At 44.4% G+C, this 26324-nt stretch overlaps 1 protein-coding gene across 3 annotated transcripts in view; it reads right to left on the bottom strand.

Moving 5' to 3' along the window:
• Flnb (filamin B) overlaps positions 1–26324 on the bottom strand; it is a 147071-nt gene that overhangs the window by 91779 nt on the left and 28968 nt on the right. For all 3 annotated transcript variants that reach the window (XM_027387686.1, XM_027387687.1, XM_027387688.1), the window contains exons 2-3: positions 4155–4403; positions 2328–2425 (exon numbers count right to left, since the gene is read on the bottom strand). In XM_027387686.1, the coding sequence (XP_027243487.1) occupies positions 2328–2425; positions 4155–4403 (347 nt within the window). The remainder of the gene's footprint in view (positions 1–2327; positions 2426–4154; positions 4404–26324) is intronic.

The raw sequence follows: 26324 nt of genomic DNA, 5'->3' as shown, positions 1-26324 counted from the left end.
CTGATATGCCACTTTGCAGCCAATGAAATCTCCCTTAAACCAAATACCACAAATAAAAAACTCAGTTTCTCATTGTAGTGAAGCCATATTAAAACCATACCAAGATTAGTGTTTGAATATACATGTGTTGCTGGTTCCTTAGTAAGGTGGGACAGTCTCCTAAAATTCTGCATGTAATTTCCAGAGATTCATGGCATGCCCCATCCCCAAATCTCCTTCAAAAGACAGCCCATTCACTGTCCTAGTCCAATATTCTAGAAAGGGGATTAAGGTACAGGAGGGAAAGGAAACATATGCATAAGGCAATGGAAATGCTTTTAAAGCTCCTCAACAGGCCTGCTATTTTGCTCATTATTGCACACACATCTCTGTACAAACAAGAGAAAATAAAACCAGTGAGAAAGGCAGCACATACCTATAACCCCAGCATTCGGGAGGTTGAGCAGGAAGATGGCAAGTTTGAGGTTAGCCTAAGATTCAAAGTGAAGTCCTGGCTCAAAAACACAGACAAGTAGCAGGGCGTTGGTGGCACACGCCTTTAAACCCAGCACTCAGGAGGCAGAGGCAGGTGGATCTCTGTGAGTTCAAGACCAGCCTGGTCTACAGAGTGAGTTATAGGACAGCTAGAGCTAAGCTGAGAAACTCTATCTCAAAAAGCAAAAGCAACAACAACAGCAACAAAAACCAAAACAGGACAATAGGTGACAACACATTAGGCATGTAGCGTTATTTAGGAGCTTTTAAAAATGCGGGGGAGAACTACAGAGATGGCCCGGTTTTTAAGAGTGGATACCACTCTTGCAGAGGACCTAATTTGGTTCCCAGCAGCTTACAACAGTCTGTAACACCAGCTCTAGGAATCCATGCCTCTGGCCTCTGAAAGATACACCCCCACCACCAACACACCACGCAAAAAAAAAAAAAAAAAAAAAAATTGGGACACTCTGCTTAGGGCCAATATTAGATCCAGGTTGGACAGGGAACCTTCATAAAGTTTTCAGCATCCTTGATTCACTACCTGACCCAGCTCTAACTTGCAAGGTCCTCCCTGTCCCCAGTGAGGATGCACAGTGGCGAGCTACACCTCCTCATAGCAGCAGAAGGCTCTACTTCACAAGCCCTCTCAACCAAATGTAATGAAGAGATGAGAAAACACACTATGGTCAGTGACTAAGGACAAAATAGCTACTGAGGTTTTATGTAGTTATCTACAAAGGAGTCCATTAAAAGCAAAAATATGCATTGATTTGGTATCTCTCTCCAAAAACTCCTATGATAATCTTACAATACCCAGTAATACAGACTACCACAAAGACCTAGCATCAGATTGAAAGGGACATGAGGAATGCAAATACAGCACTTCCTGAGGCTGACAGATCTGAGAACTGTCATGGAATAGGGACATGACTCCCAAACCAAACCAAAGAAACAGGCCAGCCTTCCTATCTCCCAGGGAATCCTGTTATGGAATATACTGAACTCAACTCTGAGCACCAACTCAGACTTCAGCATGGCCTACAATGAGGCATCTTCTGTACCACAGGACTGGTTTTCTACAACTTCTCTTTGATCATGGCTTTGATCCTAGAAGCCATGGTGCTTTCAGGGGGATTTTACAAGGAAAACACAGTCTTCAAGTAAGACTTGTAGCTGTTTAGATGTTATCTCTGACTTATCAAAAGCTTGAGTCCCCATGAGATTACTGTGATAGCTTATGGGCAACACAAATTCTGCTGCAATTCCCACTAATGTGGGCTGTCTTGATTCACATTAAAAGAAAAAAGTTCTAAATTACCTAATTAAAATGACATTTCTTTTATATAGGATTAAAAACATCCAAGTACTGGTAGCTCCTTATGACTCATTCTAATAGTTAAGAAGTATGCTTGCTGGCTGCTTTTAAAGATAACTTTCAAAATACCTGGAACCAAATGATTAGAAAACACACAGTGACACACACCTGAAATCCCAACACTTCAGAGGCTGAGACAAGAGATGAAGAGTTCAAAGCCAGGCTGAATTATAGAGTAAGATATAGGGTAGAAGGTGAGAGGAAGAGATGAGGAAAGCAGTGAAGAGGGAGGTGGAGGGAGGAATTGCTAACTTGTGACGTGAAGATCCCTGAATGACCTATAAGCTACTAAATCCACAAGAACCTATCATTACGCATTAGCTGAGATGGTGGGAGAATGCCAGAGGCAAAGGCCCTTTAAAGGCTGAATGCCAAGAAGGTCAGACTGTGGTCTGACCCAGAAAAGAATCTAGACTACCAGCAACAAGTCAGTGGGTGGGAGCTGTCTCCTGGGACACGGTGTGCATGTATTTACCTGTGGGACACCCAGCCAGTCGTCGGCCTGCTGCATGGCTTCTCGGGCATTATCAACGGGCTTTTGTGGGTCCCACGATTCCCAGTCTGGGCATAGACCTGTTCACAACATACGGAAGGTGCTTTTAGCATTAATTGACAAAGAGATTAAAAGAAGCCATGTACTGATAACCAAACCAAACCAGCAATCTCCACCAAAAGCTTACCTACTTGTACATCCGAGGGGCAAAAACTACGACAGCATGGAAACTATTCAACATCAGCAAAGATAGGCTTTAGGACACTATATCCTAGCATTAAGACAGGAGTCACCCATTGCTTAAGATGTTTTAAAACAAAGGAGGTTTATAAAACTGCTTGGGTTTGATGCCTTTTTACAGGAAAGGTGTTTTTTATACTATGCCTAGATATATTTACCAAAGACTAAGCTAGCCTCCTATGTGATTCAAAACTCCACTTGCTCAAATGTACAATCCTAGAGTCATTTAAAGGGCTCTAATAAGTACAAGTAGTGTAGAACTGAAGTAAAACTTTCTGATTTAAACTCAAAAGAAGTAGCATAAACTGTGTCTTTAGGTAGAAGTAAGGAAGAAGGCACTAGGAAATGAGCTAATACTATACTTTTAAGAAGTTACATTTAGCCGGGCATTGGTGGTGCATGCCTTTAATCCCAGCACTTGGGAGGCAGAGGCAGGTGGATCTCTGTGAGTTTGAAGCCAGCCTGGTCTACAGAGTGAGTTCCAGGACAGCCTCCAAAGCCATACAGAGAAACCCTGTCCTGAAAAACCAAAAAAAAAAAAAAAAGTTACATTTATTTATTTGTTATCTATGTGTGAGTATATGGACACATACGTATGCCATGGTACCCAGAAGTAAGTTTTCTCCTTCCACTATGTGGGTACCAGGGATTGAACACAGGTCATAGAGACTTGATGGCGAGGGCCTTTACCCACTGAGCCAGCTTGATGGCTTAATGCTATACTTTGAATAATTCCTGTAATATTCCAGTTTATAGGCTTTCAAGGAGGAACGAGGCTTTGATGCAGCCCTCTTCTGCTTTGAGCACACTGAGATTCAGTGCTTTACTCAGTATTAATGTGCCCAGCTCATACAGAATACTCAGTAAATGGAAAATATAATTATTAAAGTAAGGGTTTTTTTATAAAGAAATAATTCGGGGTGGCATATAAACACTGGTTCTAGTTTTTCTACTGAATGTGAGCCAGTAAACTCTACCCATCAATCTCAGCCCTCTAGTGAGGATAATTACATCTTGGTGTCCACTCAACCACTCAGAAAAGTGCCTATTCAGGGTGGAAAAGGCTCTAACTGGATCCACACCAAGTGGTATTCTACAGCAATACAGAGAGAAAGGGGCAGAGAAAGCCATATATAGTAAGCTAGTAGTTAATAAAAACAGTCACTTTGCATTCAGTAGAGGGCGGCCTTAGGTTCTCATGCCAAGCCACTGAAGAGAGCCAGCCACATGTTTTCTTTAAACTGACAGGAAATGAGGCACCAATGTGGGAAGATACAGGACTGGAATCTGGATTATAACCCCAAAGCCTGCTCAGAGTTCAGGCACTTCGACTTCTTTGGTGATCTGAATGACTGACTAGATACACTGGCAAATGTGAATGGATAGACCTAGAACATCTGCCTTTGGAAGAGTGCACAGAACTATTTGGGGCTCATCTTCTGTCTTACAATGGAATAAAACCAGGAGACTCACACTAACTACCACAGACAACCTTTCTCATGGAAATGCAGATGTGAAGCCTACATACTCCACCCCGGGGAGATGGTTTAGGGAATTATCTGCACTTACCTGGAGCACAGCTGTCTACCAAGGCTCCTAGGGCTTTGCCGTCTTGCCAGTTCTGATTAAAATTGGTGATGGGCAAGTACGGGATCTTGTTCTGAATCCATCCCAGCAGCCTCTGCTTTGGCGTCTGCTTCTTGGCATCATCATCCCCTTCATCTTCCCATACAGGCATGGAGATGGAGTAGTGAAGAATCAAAGTCCATACCAGGCCCAAGATGAGCTTCAGGTTTCCATCTACAATGGCTTTACTGTCTGGGGAGACAAGACAAGATAACCAGCTTGGTCATTCTGAATTGCACAGGTGTGGCTCAAACTCTTTGTAAAAAGTAAATGAACCCCCCCCCCCCATCCACAGGGAACTGTACTGAGATGCTTCAGTGGGAAAGGACGCAGGGCTAGGATTTGCTTCAAAGCATCTGGAATGGAAAGACTGCAACAACAGCCCAGCATGTTTGTTAACTACTGCCCTGGATCATTGGGGTGCATATTAACATCTCTACTTTTCTCCATGCTTAAAAATTTTCCATACGTAGTCCCAGCACTCGGGAGGCAGAGGCAGGTAGGTCTCTGTGAGTTCGAGACCAGCCTGGTCTACAAGAGCTAGTTCCAGGACAGCCTCCAAAGCCACAGAGAAACCCTGTCTAAAAAACCCTGTGAGGTTCACAACAACCTGCAGCTTCAGCTTCAGAAGACCAGATGCCTTAGCTACAAGGGTGTCTGCACTCACATGCCAACACACAGGTACATAATTTTAAAACAATAAAAATAAATCTTAAATTGGTGTTTCCTTTATTGTTTAAAATTTCTTAAAATAATTTCAGAATAAACAGTGTGTGTCTGTGTCCCAGAAATAACAATGGTATGGTCTGTACTTCAGGCTGTTTGCTATCCTGGTTTTATATTTTTCTGCACAAGTTTTTAAATGTTTCTTTTTACTAGCAACTATGTCCTAGTCCCTATAAAAACTTATTTCTGTTTGCATTCTATCCATAGGTTTAAGAGACCGGCTTCCCCTTTAATCTTACCAATCATGCTCATCCTTGTTGCTCAGACGAGTCACTCACTCAGAAGATACGTCTCTGTTGACAAGCCTAAGTCAGGGCTCTCTTCTCATCCTACCGTGATTCAGAGAGCTTGTCAATACTCTTGCCAGATCTGTTCTCTTTTTTATTTGCTTTTTGAGACAGACTCTTGTTCTGTAATCTAAGCTGGCCTCAAATGTGTGGTACCCCCACCTCGGCCTCTCAGGTGCTTGATCATGGGCGTGTGCCACCATGCCTGGCTCTCTGTTCTTCCACCTTCACTCACCAACATGTAAACACTATCTTTAGAATTGCTCTTTATCCTTCCTTCCACAAACATCATCAAGAACTATCCCTTAACCTACTGGGACCCCCAAGCTGAAAGCATCATAACTGTTTGGGGATCCCCTCCAAGCCTCTGGTACAGTTGCTACAGGATGTCATCTCTTGGCAAATATTTGAATCTTCCCATAGACGTGCAGCTTCTCCCTCTCCTGGTATCTCTCAGAGCCATGAAGGTGAACTGCTATTTACACAGCCTCAACAGCATATTTCTAGTTGGGCGCCGCTGTTTTTCTCAACTAACTGATGGTACCGATGTCCAATCAAACTCCTTAAGCACACAGACCCTAAACATGTACCAGTTGGCCTGAGCCTTGTGATGTCCACCCAACCGCATACTCCACGCTCAGGTTCAAAGTTGGCCTGTTCCAAGATGACAGCTTACTTTGAGTTACAGGACTGCTTCACGTTATGAATTTCCTGCAGGAACCTTCACCCTATATTCCTGTGCAACACACTCCAACACAACCCAAGGCTGGCGGTGCTACACACACAACCACGTATGTTTCAGACCCCTCCTTCAAGACTGTCCTTCAGACCCTCTGCCTTCCACTTCCACAGCAGAGCCATGGTGGGAAACTGAGCCTTCTTCACCTTGCAGTTGTCCTGTCATTGGGCACCTGAGTATCACACACATACCAAACTGCACATAATGTGGATGTCTAGCAAGGTGCTGTAGCGACGCAATGGAGACATCAATCTCTTGCACTGTGAGGGTTAACAAACCTCATTCTCTACACGCATAAGTCTGTAAAACTCAAACTCCCCTGAGCTATGTGTAAAATAGTTTTTTTCTTTTTTTTCTTTTTCTTTTTTTGGTTTTGGTTTGTTTGGCTTTGGTTTTTTGAGAGAGGGTTTGTCTGTGAAACAGTCCTGGCTGTCCTGGAACTCACTCCGTAGACCAGGCTGGTCTCAAACTCACAGAGATCGGCCTGCCTCTACCTCCTGAGTGCTAGGATTAAAGGCGTGCACCACCATTGCCTGGGTAAAATAAATGCTTTTCAAAAGCAGGCTTGCGTGCCTGCCTAGCATGTGCAAGTCCCTCCTGGGTTCAATCTTTAGCACAAGAGAAAAGGGCAAATTTGAGCTGGGTGTGGTAGCACACATTTGTAATCTCAGCACTAGGGAGGCCAAGGCAGGAGGATCCTCAGGAGTTCAAAGTCAGTTCGTGCCAAGCCTGGGCTACATAGCAAGAATCTGTCTCAAAACACATGGGTGCACTTATCACATAACTTGAAGTCAAATGGTTCTTCTTTTTTTAATACAAGTTATATATGTTGCTTTAAAGGAGAAAGGAAAGTCTTTTTCAAGCAGATTTGGGGGAAGCATGACCCAGTCAAAGTCTGAGCCAAACTTATAAAATATACAATACCCAGGACTTCTGTTAACAATGAGTTCAAGGTGGGTGTCCCAACAGGAAAGCCCCCCTCTATGGCCTTCCTGGGATACGTGATACTTTCATTCTGCTAGTCTAAGAAGCTGGAAGGAGGGCAGGCTTCATTCCAAAAGTGATTTTTGACAGGTAAAGGTTCAAATGTTTAACTCAGCTCTTAGAACAATAAAAAGATGGAGACTTGCCCAAAAGACTTCCCCAGCTCCCATCCACAGGAAACAGGAGACTTCCTAAGTCTTGAAAAGGAAGTGCTCCAGGGTATCCCAGTGTGTGTCTGGCCATTGCTGTGGACCTGGTGTGCTGTGTAATGCTCATTCTGACACACAAGAGGAGGAAAAGATGAGAGGGGATCAAAGCATCTAGCCAACGCTCCAGTATGCCTGCCCAACCTCCCAGACTCTGCTTGGACTGGAACCTGGCCATGGGCTTCTCCTCCTCCAATCTGACCAATCATAGTTGCCACATAACTACCCTGGCAATTGACAACACTGCCCCCAAGCCACACACACTTTCTCAAACTACCTACAATTATCCAGTTACTTTTAAATGGGGGCAGTGACTTTTCTTTTTTAATAGCTAAAAAGTCAATTTTAAACTACTGTAAATTCTAAGATGGAATATATTTATATCATTTTTGTATCAGCTTTCTGGTCCTTGTTTAAGAAGCATTTACATATGGAATGGGGCCAATTATGAGGTGAGTACTGGATATTTTTAGCATTATGCAGAAGCTACTTTGACATGCCTCCCCGAAAGGCCAGTTATATGGTAGTTTTCTACTCTCTCAACTCTCATCAACCAGGGCCAGACCCACACAACTATGTCTCCTACGCTAGCACACCATTGGGGTCCCTGAGACACCTCCCTACCTGTCTGCTAATGATGAACCATGGTAGCAGGCGGTAGTTAGTGAACCTGGAGAACAGATGTGGGTAGACAACAGTCACATTTTCACTCTTCTGAATGAGAACAATAGGTCACATTTGATCACAAAAATGGCTGGCTACAGGGCCCTAACAGGCAACAAGTGACTCCAGGCATTAAGAAGGGCCACAGGAACAGAACTCCATATTCTCTGCTCTCTGTCCACTAAGCAACTGTTACTTGTTAGGCAGTGTGGCTCAGAGCCTGAAGTGCACATGGCTAATACCTGAAAGTATGTTCCACATGCTTAGCCACCTGGAGAATGCAAATCAAAACAGCACTGAGATTCTGTCGCTCCGGTCAGAATGGCTGATATTAAAAGCAAAACAAACAAACAAAAAAGAAAACAAGGGTCTGAGAGATGATTCAATGGTTAAGGTGGTTAAGGCACTTTCTGAACTTTCGGAGGACAGAGGCTTGGATATCAGCACCCACATGGCTGCCTCCAATTCCAGTTACTGGGATCTGATGCCCTCTTCTGACCTCCAAAGGCACTGCATGCATAAGGTACACTCGCATACATGCAGGCAAACACACACATATAAAAACAACAAATGGCCAGGCGTTGGTGCCGCACACCTTTAATCCCAGCACTCGGGAGGCAGAGGCAGGAGGATCTCTGCGAGTTCGAGACCAGCCTGGTCTACAAGAGCAAGTTCCAGGACAGCTTCCAAAGCTACACAGAGAAACCTTGTCTCGAAAAACCAAACCAAACCAAACCAAACCAAACAAAAACAAGCCAAAAAACAAATTGCTGGCAAGGTGGAGGAGGGAAGGCACCTTACAAAACGTTGCTGAGAAATATACTACAGCAGCCACTACAGAGGCTAATACAGAGCTTCCTAAAAAGGCTAAAAGCTAGGTAGGCAGTGGTGGAGCATGCCTTTAATCCCAGCACTCGGGAGGCAAGTGCCAGGACAGCCAAGGCTGTTACACAGTGAAACTCTGTCCTGAAAAGCCAAAAGCTAAAAGTCAACTTACCATATGATTAAATTGTACCATTCATTCCTGGATACACAGCCAAAGGAAACCATGTCAGCATACCAGAGATACCTGCCCATTCACGTGTACTGCTATATGACCAAGTTACAAAATCATCTCAGGTCTCCACCGATAGAAAAGGAAAGTGGTTTGTGTATGCGTGTGCGCACGTGCATACAATGTAGAATATACACACATTTATCAAGAATAAATGACAAATTGTGCCATTTGTAGGAAAATAGGTAAAACTGGACATCATCATAATAAGGAAAAAGAAGTATTGCATTTTCTTTCCTACTTGGAATCTAGGGCGTATGTATACACATACACACACACACACACACACACACACACACACACACACACACACACGACAGGTGAGATGAAGGGAACTAGCAGAGAAGGGGGTGAGAAAAGGTAGTAGGGAGTGGAATATGGTCACAGTACCTGATATATATGAACAAAATCCATTGCTTACTTCAACAAATGTATACGGGCTAAAAAATGACCAGCAGAGAAACAGCTGTGGAACCAGCAGTTCAATTAGATTTTTGTCCTTGGATAATGCAGTACTTGTCTGAGCTTTATTTTTCTCATCTGACAAACAGGAATCATGATATTCAACAACTCCATAGGTTGGTGTGAGAAGCAAGGCCAGGGAATGCCAAGAGTTGAGTGTGCCACCCGGCACACAGCAGATGCTCAAGACGTCTGCTCTTTCCCCTCCTGCATTCATTCACCTACAATTTTCCTACCATGCCAAACATTCTTCCTCAGAGCTAGAAGCATATTCAAGTGTCATTTCTGAACAGAGACAAAAAGAAGTGATTGGTAGATTTAAATGCAGTTAAAATGTCCAACTTATCACCTCTCCGAGCCAAGCCATTCATTCATTAGGAAGGCCATAACCTCCAAGTCCAATCCTCCTGACCAACATATTACTATGAACCTGGTGCATACAGAGTTGAGGTCTCCATTACGCAAGACACAGGTGGGCTGAGCAGTGAAAGACCCATATGGCCTGAAAACCCCCTGCTGCCACAGAGGCACCCAGAGACTAGTCAGGGACTGATCTTACAGAAGGACCTTGGTACTCAGGGTAGACCTTCTGAGCCAGGTGCTCCACCCTGTTTGGCTGTCCTGATTTCACGGTGCTTAGTCTGTGGTCCCCAATTTTCTTGGCCCGGAACCCCCCATCTTCTCTCCTAGGCATAGAAGGCAGGCCAGGGAGAACTCAGATTGGCCAGGTTCTAGGAGGATTCTCAGCTCTACCTGGAAATTGGGATGATGCTGACATCCAAGCCCAGCCTGCTGGGGGAAGCCTCTGCTGTGATAGCACTGCCTCTCAACATCTCCACAGCCAGTTTTCATTAAATGTTACTGTCCTTGCCTCTGCTGACTTCCACATTCCTACATCAACACTAGGACCTAAAGGACAAAGTTCAGAAGCTCAGAGCAGAGCGCTTCCTGTTGGCCTTGGCTGCTGCTGAGCCCGAAGTAGCTCTTTCCTGTACAGAGCTGCTCCCAAATAACCCTGGACTGTACAGTTCTCCTGGGCTGATGTGCCAGAGGTGGCAGGACCTGGGGCTCACTGGCATTGTGAGGCTGACTTATTTTGAAGCCCTACATGGTAGTCTTCAGGTGTTCAAACAACAGGATACCTGGAGTTCAAAGGAAGCAACTGACCAATTAATTGTTATAGTTCTTCCGTGAAAATTTAGAAGGATGAAGCATATCTAAGTCTTGGTTAAAAAAGATCCATCTTGGCCAGTTACCCAAGACCAGGGTCATATTTCTGATATACTATGCATGGTTCTTCTCTTCACACTGCAGGTGGACTGTTCCAGGGGTTCCCCAGGTAGGATTAAGAGGGGGCAGGTGGCTTCACTCCTCTCTGTACTTCGGCATCTTTCCAGAGCCTCAAACCAACAAAGCACTAGACAAGGCAGACTTAGAACCTTAGAATCATGGTCATGATTCTGGAAAGTATCTGTGGCAAAGGGCATTAAAATCCTTCTTCCCCTTCTAGGTCCTAGGCATGTGACTTCCAGGAAATGGGTATCCCAGCCTACCTGCCACCAATGGACAGTGGGCAAAAGTAAAGTATGCCATCCCTCTAGACCTAGTAATGGGTGGATATCTGCCTGACTAGTCATAGCCTTGCAAGGACCCCAGCAGTGACCCAACTTGGGGAAGACTGAAGGAAAAAACAAAAATGAAAATAAGAAAGCAGGCTCCCAGAATCAGGTGCCCTGACCCCAACCCCCAAAGATTGGAAACAAACAAACAAAACCTACATTTTCATTCTTTTCCAGTGTACTTCCTGATGTTGCTGTCCATCTGCCCATTTGTCCTTCAGTTCATCCCCACCATAACACATCCACCTATGCCTTTTTGTTACAGAGGGTCAGGTAGGTCTATTCCAATATAATAATGTTAGGGCACAATAAAATAATGTTAGGGCAGGAAACTGGCCAGCTAGGTTTGCAATTCTCTTTCCTGCTTACAAACTGCTCAGAGACTGCTAGGGGTTTTGAGTTGATTTTTATTCCCACTGCGTTTTGGTTTATCCAAGAATGCATTTATTCATTCAGGCCCTGTGGTGGTGGCACACATTCTTAGGAGGCAGAGGCTGATGCACTTCTGTGAGTTCAAGGCCAGACTGGTCTACAGAGTGAGTTACAGAACAGCTAGGGCTGCTACACAGAGAAGCCCTGTCTCAGGGGTTAAAAGAAGAATGCATTCAGAAGGTCTTATGTTAGTTAAGCTTTCAAAAATGATTTCATTCATCACTTTTCTCATTGCTTTTACAAAATACCCGACAAGTGGCTGGAGAGATGACTCAGCAGTCAAGAGCGCTGGCAGGAGAGGATAGGTGGGACTTCTGAGCAGAGACAGGAACTCTGGGAAAGAATCTGAGGTGGGAGACTCACCAGCCAGACACAGGACTGTGTACATTACTGAGGAGAGGTAGTGAGCCACAAGGCACAATGCAGATTAATATAAACAGGTTAATTTGAGTTTTAAGAGCTAAGTGGGAACAAGCCTAGGCTAAGGCCAAGCTTTTATACTTAATAAGAAGTCTCTGGCCAGACAGTGCCTAAAAGCACATGTCTTTAATCCCAGCACATGAGAGGCAGAGGCAGGCGGATCTCTGTGAGTTCAAGACCAGCCTGGTCTACAAGAGCGAGTTCCAGGACAGGCTCCAAAACCACAGAGAAACCCTATCTCGAAAAACAAAACAACAACAACAAAAAGTCCCTGTATCATTATTCAGGAACTGGCGGTCCAAAGAAAGACCTGTTACAGTCCAGTTCATCACGGTGGGGAAGCTAGCTATGGCAACAGTGGCATGAGGCAGCTAGTGAGATTACAACTGCAGTCAGGAAATGGAGAGATAAAGGCTGATGCTCAGCTCACATTCTCCTACCCATTCAGTCCCAGACCCCAGCCCATGCAATGGTGCCATCCACATGGGTGGGTCTGTGCATCTCAACCATCCCAACCTAGAAACTCCCTCATATGCAAACCCAGGTCTGACTCCCATGGGAATTCTCAGTCTCATCAACCTGGCCATCAAGATCAACCATTATGAGGATACAACAAGCCATGATACTGATAGGAGAAGTAAATGTCTTTTTGCTGTATTGAGGACTCTGTGGCCACATGTTTGAGATTTCTACTGTCATAGTGACACATAAATTTAATCCTAGCACTTGGGAGGCAGAGGCAGGTGGATCTCTGAATTCAGTGTCAGCCTGTTCTACACAGTGAGTTCCAGCCAGCAAAGGCTGCATAGTGACACCTTGTCTCAAAACTACAACACACACACACACACACACACACACGGAGAGAGAAGAAATTGCTACTGAAATCCATGATAAATTCCTCACACTCTTCTACTTGGCAAACTATTCTTTCTGTCCTTTGCTCAAGCACTAAATTTTTGCCTCAAATAGAAATACATACAGCACATGATTACAGAAATACCTGGTTTTTATTTTGGCATTGTCCTAAAAGTTACATTTTCAATACTTGATAGCTTTCCCCCTCCCTAATAAAACTTTTGAAATCAAGTTGTTTTTTTTTTTTTAAATTCACTTCAGATTTAGTTTTACATCCAACAATAAGGCTGATATTGGACTAAATGATTAAATATTACACAGCACAGAAGAGGGTGTAAGTTGTCAGGTCTAACCCTGGTTTGTATTTGCATACAGAGCCCATGCTGGCCTCCAGCTGTAGCTGAGGCTCTTAGCTCTTTCCACCCCTCCACCTCACCTTTCCAGCTCATGGGCGTCCCTTCTTTGCTATATAACCTGGCCATTTCAGCCATCCACCCTTTTGGCCCCCTCTCTCCTTGCCCCCTCTTTTGTCTTCCTCTCCATTCTTCCCCTCTCGCTCTTGCCACTCCTCTCTTGGCAATCTCCAGTCTGTTGACCATGTTTAATGTTCTACTTCCTCTCCCTGCTCTGGACTCCTGTTCTTCTCTTACTCGTACCCATAATAAAAACCACCTCCTCAACCATACCTTAAAGCCATCATTTACTCACTTTGCACACAAGTGACATTTCATTTTCCATTACTGGGAAATCTTTAAGTTAGATTAAGGACCAGGAATGGCACTAGAGAAGGAGGCTGATGCAGAAGGATGGGAAATTCCAAGCCAGTATGGAAACACATTGAGTTCCATGCTAGGGGCTATGTAGCAAAGTCATATGATGGGGGGATGTCCTTCTGTATATATGTTTCTCTTATTGGTTGACGAATAAACACTGATTGGCCAGTAGAGGCAGGAAGACAGGTGGGGCTAGGGGACAAGGAGAATGCTGGAGAGAGGAGCAGAGAGAGGCCACCAGGAAGAGATGCCATGTAGAGACCGGGAAGATAGGACTCGCCAGGCGTTCTCTGATAATAATTAAGAGACAGTAAGAAGCCCTAGCCATTGGCCAACAGTTTCATAATTAATATGTCTCTGTGTGCTTATTTGGGGCTGAAGGGTGGCGGGACCTGGCGGGACAGAAACCTCCATTTTCAGTCACATCTCAAAAACAAACAAACAAATCTATCGAATGTTAGGATGAAGATTATGACTTTGTTAGGAAAGTTAAAGAAAAGGGGGACAGTCAGGTGGTGGTGGCCCATACCTTTAATTCCAGTCAGCACTAGGGAGACAGAGACAGGTGGATCTCCATGAGTTTAAAGCCATCCTGGTCTACAAAGTGAGTTCCAGGGTAGATCCAAAGCTACAGAGAAAAGCTGTCTCAAAAAGAAAAAAAGAAAAAAGGGACAAAGACCAAAATGGTCTAAATGATGGTCTTATCTGAACTCCAAGTGATCTGTCCCTGCATAAGCTCACACTTTCAGGTAAAGGGTCTCCTGAACATGCTCATAAGTCACAGAGCAGAACACAATCACTGGGAACTTCCAGTTAAAACCCAGCATGAGCACATGTGGCATGGTAGCCATCAGTCCGGGCTCACAGCCTCTAGTTACCACCACCCTGAGAATGCATCCAGCTGAAATAACAAATTCTGTCTGCGAATGGCAGTTCCTAAAACCTACTGACTCCATTTCAGCTTGTCATGTAAAGAGGCCACTTCCCCTAAAATGAAGCCCACTTGCTGGGAGCTGGGCCCACCCTGACTTGTAGACTGCCTAAATGTGCAGCCCACAGAGAAGCTCTGAGGAAAAGGAGGGCGTAAGAGATAGGCCTGAGAAGACCCACATGCGCCCTTCTGTGGTCAACAACAACAATATGACAACAGCTCTTTTCCATTCAAAATCTTCTCAGGGCCAAGCCCTGTCCAACTTGAAGCCGTCCCTTGTAACGAAGACCCTATGAGGGTGGCTTTGATAGGTAAGTCCCATTTTGCAGATGAGATAATAGAGACAAAGTCATTACTCTGTTTGTCTGAATCTATATTATATCACAACAGTCAGAATGAGAGAGTCATCACTCTCATTCTGCAGATGAGGAGACAGAGGGTCCTATGGCTGGTAAATCTATGTGCTTAGGAACCAGGCTGCTGACCCACAGACAGAGTGTATTGACTTCTACTTGTTCCGTTCATTTTCACTGTCCAGATCTGCATGCAGAGTGGTAACAGGAGGCAAGAGAGGTGCAAATAATGAGTCAGAGCTGTTTGTGGTGGCCCTTTACTCAGCCAAGACATTCTGGGGATGGGGATTCTACTAATTAGGTACCTGTCTCTCTGTCCAGGAAGCCTCTGAATATTGCTTCTATATTTGACAGAGAAACCATCTATGGCCAACAACTTGGGCAATGTGGTTCTGCCCAAAGCAATCCAAACCTGTTACCCTGACTTTTTTCTCTGGAAAATATAAATTAGGCCTACTCATATTCTTAAAAGCCCTGTTTGTTCTTTCTCTTCTGTTCTCATGTCCAACAAAAATTTCCCAACTGTGAGCAAATCTGCAGCACAACTGTCTAAGACCTTGTGTTGGATTCAAATTAAACTTTAAACAAGAAATTAGACTAAACTTGCTCTAAAATAGTCCACAAAGAAAGTGGAGTATCCTGGATAATACAGTGAAGAACCAGTCAAGAGGGGGAGAAAATGATAACTTTTAGCGTTTTATTCCCCATACTACACTATGGTTCTTGATATATACACATACATACATACATACATACATACATATCCCATACATGCATATGTGCATATAAATAAGAAGATAGAAACAATAATGATGAACAGGATTAGTATTCAATTACAAACTTGTAAATGTTGACCCTAGTTACAAAATCAGATCAAAGTAGCTTTCCTGGTTTGCATTTCCCTCGAATAATCCAGCTCATTTTACAGGTCATAGAAACCTATTAGAGATGGCAGGCCGCCCAAAGATTGTGAAACAATAAAAGGAACAAAACTTCCCATTTAAAGTGGTGAACAGGAATTCAAAAGAATTTACACCAGCTGGATCCCAATATCACCAACAGAACAAGGATGAAGTTGGAGGAAAGGAATTCACAGAGGAGAGATGACAGCATGTTTTCCTGACTTCCCAACATGGACATACTTGGAATGGCACCGGATTCCATGACATAATATAGCTTCATTGACAGAATTGCAATCCCAGTTTAAGACTTTTTGATCCCTGGTGATACAAGGAGGCCTCTGAACACATACCCTATCCAGAGACTGGCTGCCTCATTGCAAGCAGAGTGCCTTGTCTCCAGCATCTCTGGGTAAAAAGCATGGTGTGTGTGTGTGTCTGTGTGTGTGTGTGTGTGTCTGTGTGTGTGTCTGTGTGTGTGTCTGTGTGTATGTGAGTGTGAGTGTGTGTCTGTGTGTCTGTGTGTGTACTCTGAGAAAAAAGAATGGATCATTTAATGAAATAATTGGTGGGCAAGTAACCTAGGGATGAAAGGGATTGGGTTAGTTAGTGACTGGATAGCTAGAAGTTGACATGTCCTGCCTTGTGTGTGTGCTGGCACAGAGATCTGCCTGCCTCTGCCTCCCAAGTGCTGGGATTAAAGGTGTCATAGTCATTCCTTTTAGAATAAAATTTTACACATACCACCCAAAACATAGAAATGCAAAAATGCACACATCAAGAAAGTTTTCAGCAGGCACTGGTGGCACACACTCGGGAGGCAGAGGCAGGCGGATCTATGTGAGTACGAGGCCAACCTCGTCTACAAAGTGAGTTCCTGGACAGCCAGGGCTACACAGAGAAATCCTGTCTCAAGAAACCAAAGAAAAGGAAACTTTTCAATAAAATTTTTAGCAGGGTCCTGTAGGATCCCAGGAATGTGGGGAAATCCACAGACTTTATCCACTGATAAAAGCAATGGATTTGGTAGGCTTGTATGTGAGTGAAAGTGGAGCTGGGGTGGGAACACAACTGAGGTATTTACTGGCAGGCTGTCTTGAAGAGACTGAGGGGCTTACCAGCTGAGCAGTCTGGGTGGAGAAGAGAAGGGGCAACAGGGAGGGTAGGAGGCAGAGGCCCTTTGCAGTAGGTTTCTCCTGTGACTTTCACTAGCTGAGTGCTGTTCAGCACAGAAGATCAGAAAGAAGACTTTGCAGGTCTGCTTAATTGTTTTTCTGAGCTGTCCCCTCACTCACTCACCCTTCTTACGGTGAAAATGCAAATGCTTCAAACTCACTCAGCAGTCTCTCACACCCCACCTCTAGCACCCAAGCCTCTGAAGTAGAATCGGTGCTTTCCAAACAGATTGAGGGAGTAGGGACAATGCCATAGATTACTCAGCAGGAAGACAGTCATCTGACTGCCCTTAGGCACATTTTTCAAGACAATAGCAACAAAAACTAACTAGGTTGACCTTTTCCTGATACGAAGAGCAGTCCTCCAAGACTCAGAAACCAACCTTAGTGCAATTACCTCCTTGAATTCTCACAACTGCTGTGAGAGCTACCACTGTTAGCTCCATTTAAAAACTAGTAGGAGTAAATTCAGTCCAATGTATAGCTCCCAGAGGTGTAGCAGGGGTTTGAACTTAGGTCACGGAGGACTCCCAAGTCTGTGGTTGACCATCCTTCCCTGGAGAACCAAACAGGCACACAAAGGAAGACACCAACATTTGGACAAGGTTGTCACAAATGCTTCAAAAACTAAAAAAAGGATTTTTAAAACGTTAAGGATTACATCACCCTCTTAGAAGAGATTTATCATTGTGCCCTTGAATTCTGTTCCTTGACAAACGATCTTGAAAACAGGATGAACGGATCAAATACAGCAGGTCAGACTCACTGCTAAGTGGGGGAACTCCATCTAACATTCCTGGGTGTGATGTCCAAAGTGCAGAACAAGAGAATGACACACGATTCATCGCCACAGCATCAGCCCAGACACCAGCTGCTGCCACACTGAAGAGCCAGTCTGTGCCAAATCCCTTTACTGCCCGTTCTTCATCTACAGCCTGTGTGGATCAGAAGCTGCCTCTGGCCTGGCAAGGACAGGACACCAGCTATGGCAGCTAAAACTCAGAACTGTCCTGCCTACAATTGGCTCCAGGAGCGTGGTCCAGTGTTTCCAGATCACATCCTTCTACCACCTGGATCATTGTCCAGCATTTTCTTTAGTTCAACTCCCCCCTGCCGCAATACCCTAAATGATAATGGGCATGAAATTACAGGCTTAAAATACTAGTTACATTTTAAAAATACTCATGAAAATACTATTTGCAACTGTTAAAAGTTAGTTGTGTAATGGTATTGTAACGATTCAGGCATTGTGCTGGCCTGCCCGTCACCTGGCAGAATGCACTCAGGCAGTGCCCTGGTCAGCCCAGGGTTCCATGAGAAATAGTCCGCACGCAGGTGCAAAGGACCCCTTTAAAAGAAAGACTTCCATCCACTTACACTCTGCTCTCTTTCAGGCTCTTCTCTCTTTCCACTCTCCTCTCTTTCTGCTCTTTTCCAGCTCTCTTCCTGCTCTCCCCGCTCTCTCTTTCACGCTGTTCCCCTGGGGAAGACAGGACTTTTCCTGTCTCCCTCTTCTCTTCTGTCGCTGAGTCTCTTTACCTCTTTTCTCTTTCCTTCCCCCTCCCTCCTCTTTCTAATAAAACTACTCACTTGAGCTGTCTGTCGGGTGTGTTTGTCCCCATCCCTGTCCTCCCCCGCTTGGTCACCCTCGCCTGTAATGGGATCCGCCATGGACCCCCAGGCAAGGTCCCCCTTGTTCTTTATCTTAACAGGTATTATCTTGAGTGCAATGTCTTAGAAGAGACCACATTAGATATCCACCAGTTTTTCAACCTTCCTAATGCTGTGACTCTTTAATAGAGCTCATGTTGTGGTGACTCCCAACCATAAAATTCTTATTTTTACTCGACTTCATAATTGTAATTCTACTACTGTTATTGTAATGTAAATATCTGATATGCAGGATATCTGATATGTGATCCCCATTGGGTTGTGAACCATGGGTTGAGAAACACTGCCCTATGTGGTTCAAGCTAGTCTTAAACTCATATGTCCTGCCTTGGAATCCCTAGGGCCAGAATTACAGGCATATATCACCATAGTTGGTTAGTTTTTTTTTTTGTTTTGTTTTTTTTGTTTTTTTGAGTCTTGTTACATTGAAGGGTCATAAACTCAAATAAACCCTGAGGCAGATGCACTAAAATACCCAGCTCTAAACAACTAAGCTGCTTTAGGGTTCCTCAGAACCTTCAACACACAAATTTATACTGCTAATCTCCAAGAGATGACTAGGATGTCATACTCAATTTCTAGATGTTTTTGACTAGGGTATATGTAGGGTGTATTTGTGCATGCTCGTGTGTGTTAGGTCCTAAATCCCGAAAGACCACAGTGCCACTGACTATGTCTCAAGATGACAACAGTCTGGGATCAGTCAGGCTGGCCTATATAGGATTGCTGGTAATTAACACTAACTTTGAAGCCAGTGGGACACCTAATAGTTTGTGTGTATGTTGGATGTACATATGGAGGGCACAAGACATTGGGTGTCTCTTCCTCATTTGTTCTCCATCTTATAATCTTATTTTTCCAGATGGAGTCTATCACTGAACCTGGCATTCACTGATGTCACTAAACCAGCCGTCTCTGTCCACCCCAGCCCCTCACTGCCCCAGTTTTGGAATTACAGATGCATTTAGCTACACTCAGCTTTTTAAATGTGGATGCTGGGCTTTGAGCTTGGGTCTTCATGATTATTCACCAAGCACTTTACCAACTGAGCCATTGCTGAACTGGGAACTTTATAAAAATTCTGTCTCAAAGGAGACTGAAACTCTACACTTTGGGGAATTCTACTTTAAACTATTCTTCTTGTCCTCCAAACACTTCTTCCAAACACCCTCAGAATCTGAGAAATGGACATTTTATAAACAGTTAATCTATGATGTTCCTGTGGTAATAATTAAGACATCAAACCCTGCCACTTGGAATGTAGAAGTCTTATAGATAAAAGAGAAAAACCAGGCTCTCTGAGCCATTTTCCTAATTAAGGTTACTAAAGAAAAACACATGCTTTGTACACACTTACCAGTGTTTATAGGTTATGGTGATTGCCAACTTCTGAGCAATTTACTGTTCAATGCAAGATGCACTCTCTCTCTCTCTCTCTCTCTCTCTCTCTCTCTCTCTCTCTCTCTGAAACAGGACCTCATTATGTCACTCTGGCTATTCTGATCATTGTGCCACTGCCTCTGTCTCCTGAGAGCTGTGACTAAAGACATGCATGTACCATTATGCTGAGCTGCAAATTGTCATTCTTAAGAAACAAGCAGTGATTGGAATTCAGGTGCAAACCAGCCTTCTCCTTCCTGGATTTGCTTTAGAGTTTCTGATGTCAAAATAAGCAGGTCACTCATTGGCATGAAGGAGGAAGCAGGGAGGGGCCCCATGGATCCAGGCCACTGCTGAAGTCAGTACAAAGAGGAATCCCTTGGAAGGGGACTAGATTATCAAACCATGTGGAAAGGGAAAAGTTCAAAACCTTCACCTGGAACCGTCCAGGCAAGAATGAAGACATTCTACAGGGGCTGTTTGCGCTCCTCCCTTTGGCCATCAGTCTTCTGAAGTAAAAGTCCCCAAGGAATTGGAATTTCCCCAGGAATCTCATGCTGGGAAAAGGAAAGGGCTGAACACCCTGGTGTCACCTGGAAGAGGAACTTGTCTGACCACCTGGGAGCAGAGACTGGGGCTGAGACAATGACAGGGCAACGCTAGGAGGGGGGATGAGGAGAGCCCCCCCATTCCACCCTGGCCAGGACCTCTATTTAAACGTTACCTGTCAGAGCCCACAGGTTGGGGTGGAGGGTCCCTGAGCTTGTTTTTGTTCCTCTTCCCAGTGTAACCTCATTAAATAACTCTCCTATGGTGAAGTTTGAATGAGAATATTTCCTAGGTGAAGATACTGGAACTCTTGGTTCCCCTGAGTTGGGGAGGTTGTAGAGCATTTGGGAGGCAGAGTTTTGTGAATAAGAATTATTGGAAGAAGCCAGATCTTAAAGACTGGTTGAATGACCAAGCTGCAGTGATGTGGAGAGGTAGGGATGTTGCAGGTCCAGAGCTTAATTACCTTATCTTGGGCGAGCTTTAGCCCTTGAAATAGCCATTTCCTTGACCACTTCTGTGTCTAAGATCCTGTCACTAATAGATAAAAATCATTTGGACTCTATTACCCTCACCAGACCACTAGCTCCACAACTCAAAAGTTAACAATGTCACCAAACAGCATCTGAGGCCTGTCAGGAGATTCCCCTATCTGCTGTGACCACCTTTCTGATGTATTCACCAGTATATTTTAAACTTGCCTTGATTTATGACTTTCTTTGTTTAGCTACTGTAACACTCCATCAAGGAAGTGCTTCCGCGTGTGGGAATGCGGAACCTGGGGCAATCCCAAGCTCTGCTCACTCACAAATTGCCCTCTGCCTTTCACATAATTTCCATGACACAGACATCCATATGCAAGCCCAAATAAATAATTTTTAAAAATGTTTTAATTGAAAACAAAAAGAAAAAAAACAACAAACAAACAAACAAAAAAACACACAAAAACTCTGACTGGGTGGGGATGTATAACATTGGTAGTTTTACTGAAAGGAGTCTTGTGGTAACCTGTGATATAATGCTGAGAGGTTCTTTGTTGTCTTGCACATAGAACTGACTAAGACACGTGTTACTGAGAAATTCATGTTCCCTTTTGCAGGAATAGAATCTTAAAACAGTCTTATAAGAATGGCTGAAGACCATTTTATTAGAGTTTGAGAAGAAAAACACAGGGTAGGCAAGCTGTCAATGCCAACAGCTGCCAGAAGAAGGGAGATGACAAGAAGAGAGAAGGCTATGCTTTCTGAACTAGAGTTAACAGAGGTCTGCAATAAAGGGGAGCGAAGGGTTGGGGGAGGTGAAAGGTTCAGGCATTATGCTGGCCTGCCCCTGTTACCTGGTGGAATTCACTCAGGCAATACCCTGGTCAGCCCAAGGTTCCATGGGAAAGAAGTCTGTACGCAGGTGCAGAGGACCCCTTTAAAAGATAGGCCCCTGCCCTCTCTCTCTCTCTCTCCCCCTGTTCCTGCTCTCTGTCCCCTCTCTCTGTTTCCCCGCTCTGTCTCTCTATGGCGACCGGCCATGGCGGTCAGCCATTACCCTGTTCCTCTTCTTAGTCTCCCCATTCTACCGGGCCTTATAATAAACTTATAGTCAATATGTCTGTCTCAATATTTCTCTTTTCTTCTTTTTAAACAAAAGAATAACAGGAGGCATTCAGAAAAACCAGTGAATAGTGTCAAATGCTTAGGATATAGGCTGTTATTTCTATCTGGAAGCATCTTCCACAAGGGGAGAACATTATCTCATTAAAGGGATAGATGATTAGTTCTTCCATCTCCTTAGCAAGTCTTCAGGGTAGACTAGCTTCCCCAAGGAGTATCACCTAGCTTGGTGATTGACAGGCTCAGTTGGATTAACTCTTAAGAGTGAGGACAACAGTATTCAATATTCAAATCTTTAGGGTAGATTAGAATATCATGTCTTTTACCCAGGGCCTGAAGAACTCAAATCCTATTCTCTTGACCAAGAGAAAGTAGTTTTCCCTTAATGGGCCTCAAAGGAGCACGGTTAACTCTGCCTTTTCACAAAGAAATAGGATTACACAAATGTAATCATAAGTGGAGGGACTGGCCTGTTTAATGCCTCCCTAGCCACCTAACTAGACAGACAGACAGACAGACAGACAGTCAGGCAGGCAGGCAGGCAGGCAGGCAGGCAGGCAGGCAGGCAGGCAGGCAGGCAGGCAGACAACACACACACACACACACCACCACACACACACCACACACACACAGAGAGAAGAGAGAGAGAGAGAGAGAGAGAGAGAGAGAGAGAGAGAGAGAGAGAGAGAACACTCATGAGAAAGTATGCTCATATCAGCTGTGTAGAAATGCTTACAAATCCTTAAGTGAAACCTTCAAGAAGCTCAGAAAAACTTGAACTATACACCAGAGACCATGTAGAATTCCCTCTCAAAATTTCTGATGGTCAATTTTGATTGTCAAGCAACATCCCATAGACTAAGGTCTAGGCTGCAAAGAAAGAGCTGTGCATGGTACTCATGGCTCTGGATTGCTGACTGTGCAGTGACTGTGACCAACTGTCCTTTGCTCCTGCCACCATACCATATCTGCAGTGATGGATTGTATTCCTGAAGCTGTAGGCCAAAATAAACCCCTTCTTTCCCTCCTTCCCTCTTTAAGTTGTTGTCTTGGTTAAGGTTACTACTGCTGTGATGAAAATACCATGACCAAAGCAACTTGGGGAGGGAAGGGTTTATTCAGTTTGCACTTCCAGTTCTTCAAAGGAAATCAGAATAGGAACTCAAGCAAGGCAGGAACCTGGAGGCAGCAGCTGATGCAGAGGCCATGGAGAGTGCTATTTACTGGCTTACACGTCTGGATGTCTCAGCTATCTTCAGTAGATGCTGAAATCCTGAACAATTAAACTCAAATGCCAGTTAAGGGATGGACTTGCTAGCAAGGGAGAGCAAATAGTCAAAGAGCAAAAGCTTCCTTCTTCTATGTCCTTATATAGGCTTCCAGCAGAAGGCGGGGCCTAGATTAAATGTTTGTCTTCTAACCTCAAGACCTGGATTAAAAATATGTGTCTTTCCAACTCAAGACTCAGTTTAGAAGTGGATCTTCATACTTCAAATTAAGCAAAAATTCCCTCACTGTGTCCTCCATTTCTGAATGTCAGTTCATTCCAAGTGTAGTCAAGTTGCCCAACCAAGAAGTCACATTTTGTATTATTTTATGAGAAATTTCAAATAAAGTTAATTGGTTGTGGTTATCATACTCAGCGTTTGATTTCCACCAGATTCCCGCTCTTGACAGATCACTCCGGCACAGTAAATTTCCCTTTAAAAAGCAGGGAAGGGGGCCAATGCACAAGCCTGGTGACTTGAGTACAATCCCTGGAACCCATGTAAAGGCAGGAGAGAACTGACTTCTCAAATCATCCTCTGGTCTGTGGCTATGACACACATGTCCACATATATGTGAACATGTGTGTGTGTGTGTGTGTGTGTGTGTGTGTGTGTGTGTGTGTGTGTACATGCATGCAGACGCACAAAACCAAACAAATAAAAAAACAAACAAAAAAACCCAAACAGAGGAAGAGATGGGGTACATCTGCAATCCCAGCACTCCAGAAGAGAATCACTGCCAAGTAAAAGATTAACCTGGTATATATGGTGAGTTACTCACCAGCCAGAGTTACAGTGCACACACCTTTAATCCTAGCATTTAGGAGACAGAGGTAAGTGCATCTCTGAGTTTGAGGCCCACTTGGTCTACATAGCAAATTCCAAGACAGCCGGTGCTACAAAGAGACCCTGTCTCAAAACCAGAACAAAAGAAGGGAAGGGGTGCAATTTCTCGCATGGCTTGTTTCCCAAAGTAAAGCACTGAGACCAAAATTCTAAGCTTTTCTGGGTAAGCAAGGCTTGTGAATGGAAACGAAGCCCAGTCACATTCTGCTTTAAAAGGTAAATATAGTTGAGTTAGAGGAAAAAAGATGTGGTAGGGGTGGGTAACTTAGAGGTAAAGAACATGTTGTAAGCATCTAAATTCAGAGGACTCACCCCTGTACCACACAAGGCACAAGGAGCCCTCCCACAAACAAGAGCTGCTGGATGAAATGGCAAGAACACAAGAATTTTCTATATCTACCTCAAAACAGCCTTTCGCCTTCCTAGCTTAAGGGCCCCACTCAGAGCTGTAAAAAACAGTCCTGACACTCTTTGTTGCTCCTAGAGTGTTCACAGAATGAGCCAATGTTTCCAGGGGCTCAGGCCAATGGTGTAGAAGCTTCTGGTTGTTCTTCAGATTCTAGAAACCTGTCTGAGGCTGCATGTAAGCAGAAGGCTCTGTCAGGCTTCATAACCTAATAAATTCCTCCACATCCCACCTGTGAAACTCCATGCCCATTTATTACCAAAACTGGAGACCCAGCTTCGGGGCTTCTCCTGAGGCCTGAAGCTGGCTGCCTCAGCTGATGACATCACTGACAAACTCCTGACAATGGCTCCCAGGAGCTTAAACCTTTGCTAATACCTAGCAAGAGCACATTCCTCCAGAGTGAGGTCATGTTAGCTAATTGCTAATCTGGCCCCTACCCAGGAGCCTTCAGCCAGTGAGTGATAGGAGATGCCTGTACAGTTAGCTCCTGCCCCAGGACCTTATGAAGCTGCAAAGACCAAGGAACCCTAAACAACACAACAGAGGCATCTCTGAGCCTGCAACGGGGCCCAGAGTTTGAAACAACAACAACAACACACACACACACACACACACACACACACACACACACCAAAGAAAAAAAAAAAAAACCTGTAAAGATAAACATGAATTTAACAACAAGTCAGCTGGGCTTTGGTGGCGCACGCCCAGCACTCGGTAGGCAGAGGGGCAGGTGGATCTCTGTGAATTCGAGACCAGCCTGGTCTACAAGAGCTACTTCCAAGACAGCCTCCATAGCCACAGAGACTTGGTCTTGGTCTTGGGACTTGATAGCAGGGTTCCCACTTCCACTCAGCCACACACCTCATTTTTTTTTCTCTTAAGAAAAAAAAAAAGAAAGAAAGAAAAGAACAAGAACAAGTCATTCTTTGCTAAGTATGCTCAATGCAACACACAAGAACTGCCTACCACGTGTATTAGAAAGATCTGCACTGGGGCTGGAGAGATGGCTCAGCCGTTAAAGGCTAAGCTCACAACCAAAAATATAAGAAAGATCTGCACTGTTTATCTGAAATTCAAATGTAAATGGGTTTTTTTTGGGGGGAGGTTGTTGTTGTTTGATAACACATGTGAGTTTTATCCCTTTGTTCAGCTTATGTTGAAGGAACCGGCTTCCCTTTTGGCAGCCATAATGGTTGAACATGTGCTTCTATGACCTTGTCCTAGAAACCAGAAAGTCAGATGCCTGTCTTGTGACAAGGAACCAATCAGAAGTTAGCTGGTGGTGCTATGCTTTATGGCTCTGGGTGTGCTTTACGGACAAGCGCACAGCAATGACGTAGAGAGCATAGCAACCACCCTGGGAGGGCCTATGAGCCATAACAACCAGTTGACCAATCAACACAGGGCAAGCCCTCCAAGCCTGGAGGCACACCAATCGTAAGCCTGTGCGTACCCCTAGACACTCCCCTTACGCTGCCCTATAAGATCTTTGGGGAGACCTTAGGAGCCGTCTTTTCTAGCCGTCAGCCATGGCGGGTGGGTGAAAGACCCGAGCTAACATGGGGTTAGCTCGTTAAATTACAATAAAGCCTCGTGCAGTTTGCAGCAAGCTCTCGAATCCGCCTGGTGATTGGGGTGACCGCGAACCTGGCCTGAGACCCCGATACTTGAGTTTTCGGGGGTCTAACATTTTGGGGGCTCGTCCGGGATTTGCGACCATCCTTCACCTGAGTGGATTCGATCTTGGAGGTAAGATGATTCGAGCTCGAAACTTGTATATGTTCAATGTTCTATGTTTCTTGTTT

Source organism: Cricetulus griseus (genome assembly GCF_003668045.3).
Source record: "Cricetulus griseus strain 17A/GY chromosome 1 unlocalized genomic scaffold, alternate assembly CriGri-PICRH-1.0 chr1_1, whole genome shotgun sequence".
Taxonomy (NCBI): domain Eukaryota; kingdom Metazoa; phylum Chordata; class Mammalia; order Rodentia; family Cricetidae; genus Cricetulus; species Cricetulus griseus.
Note: the sequence above shows the minus strand (reverse complement) of the source record. Positions and strands in the feature narration are given on the sequence as shown.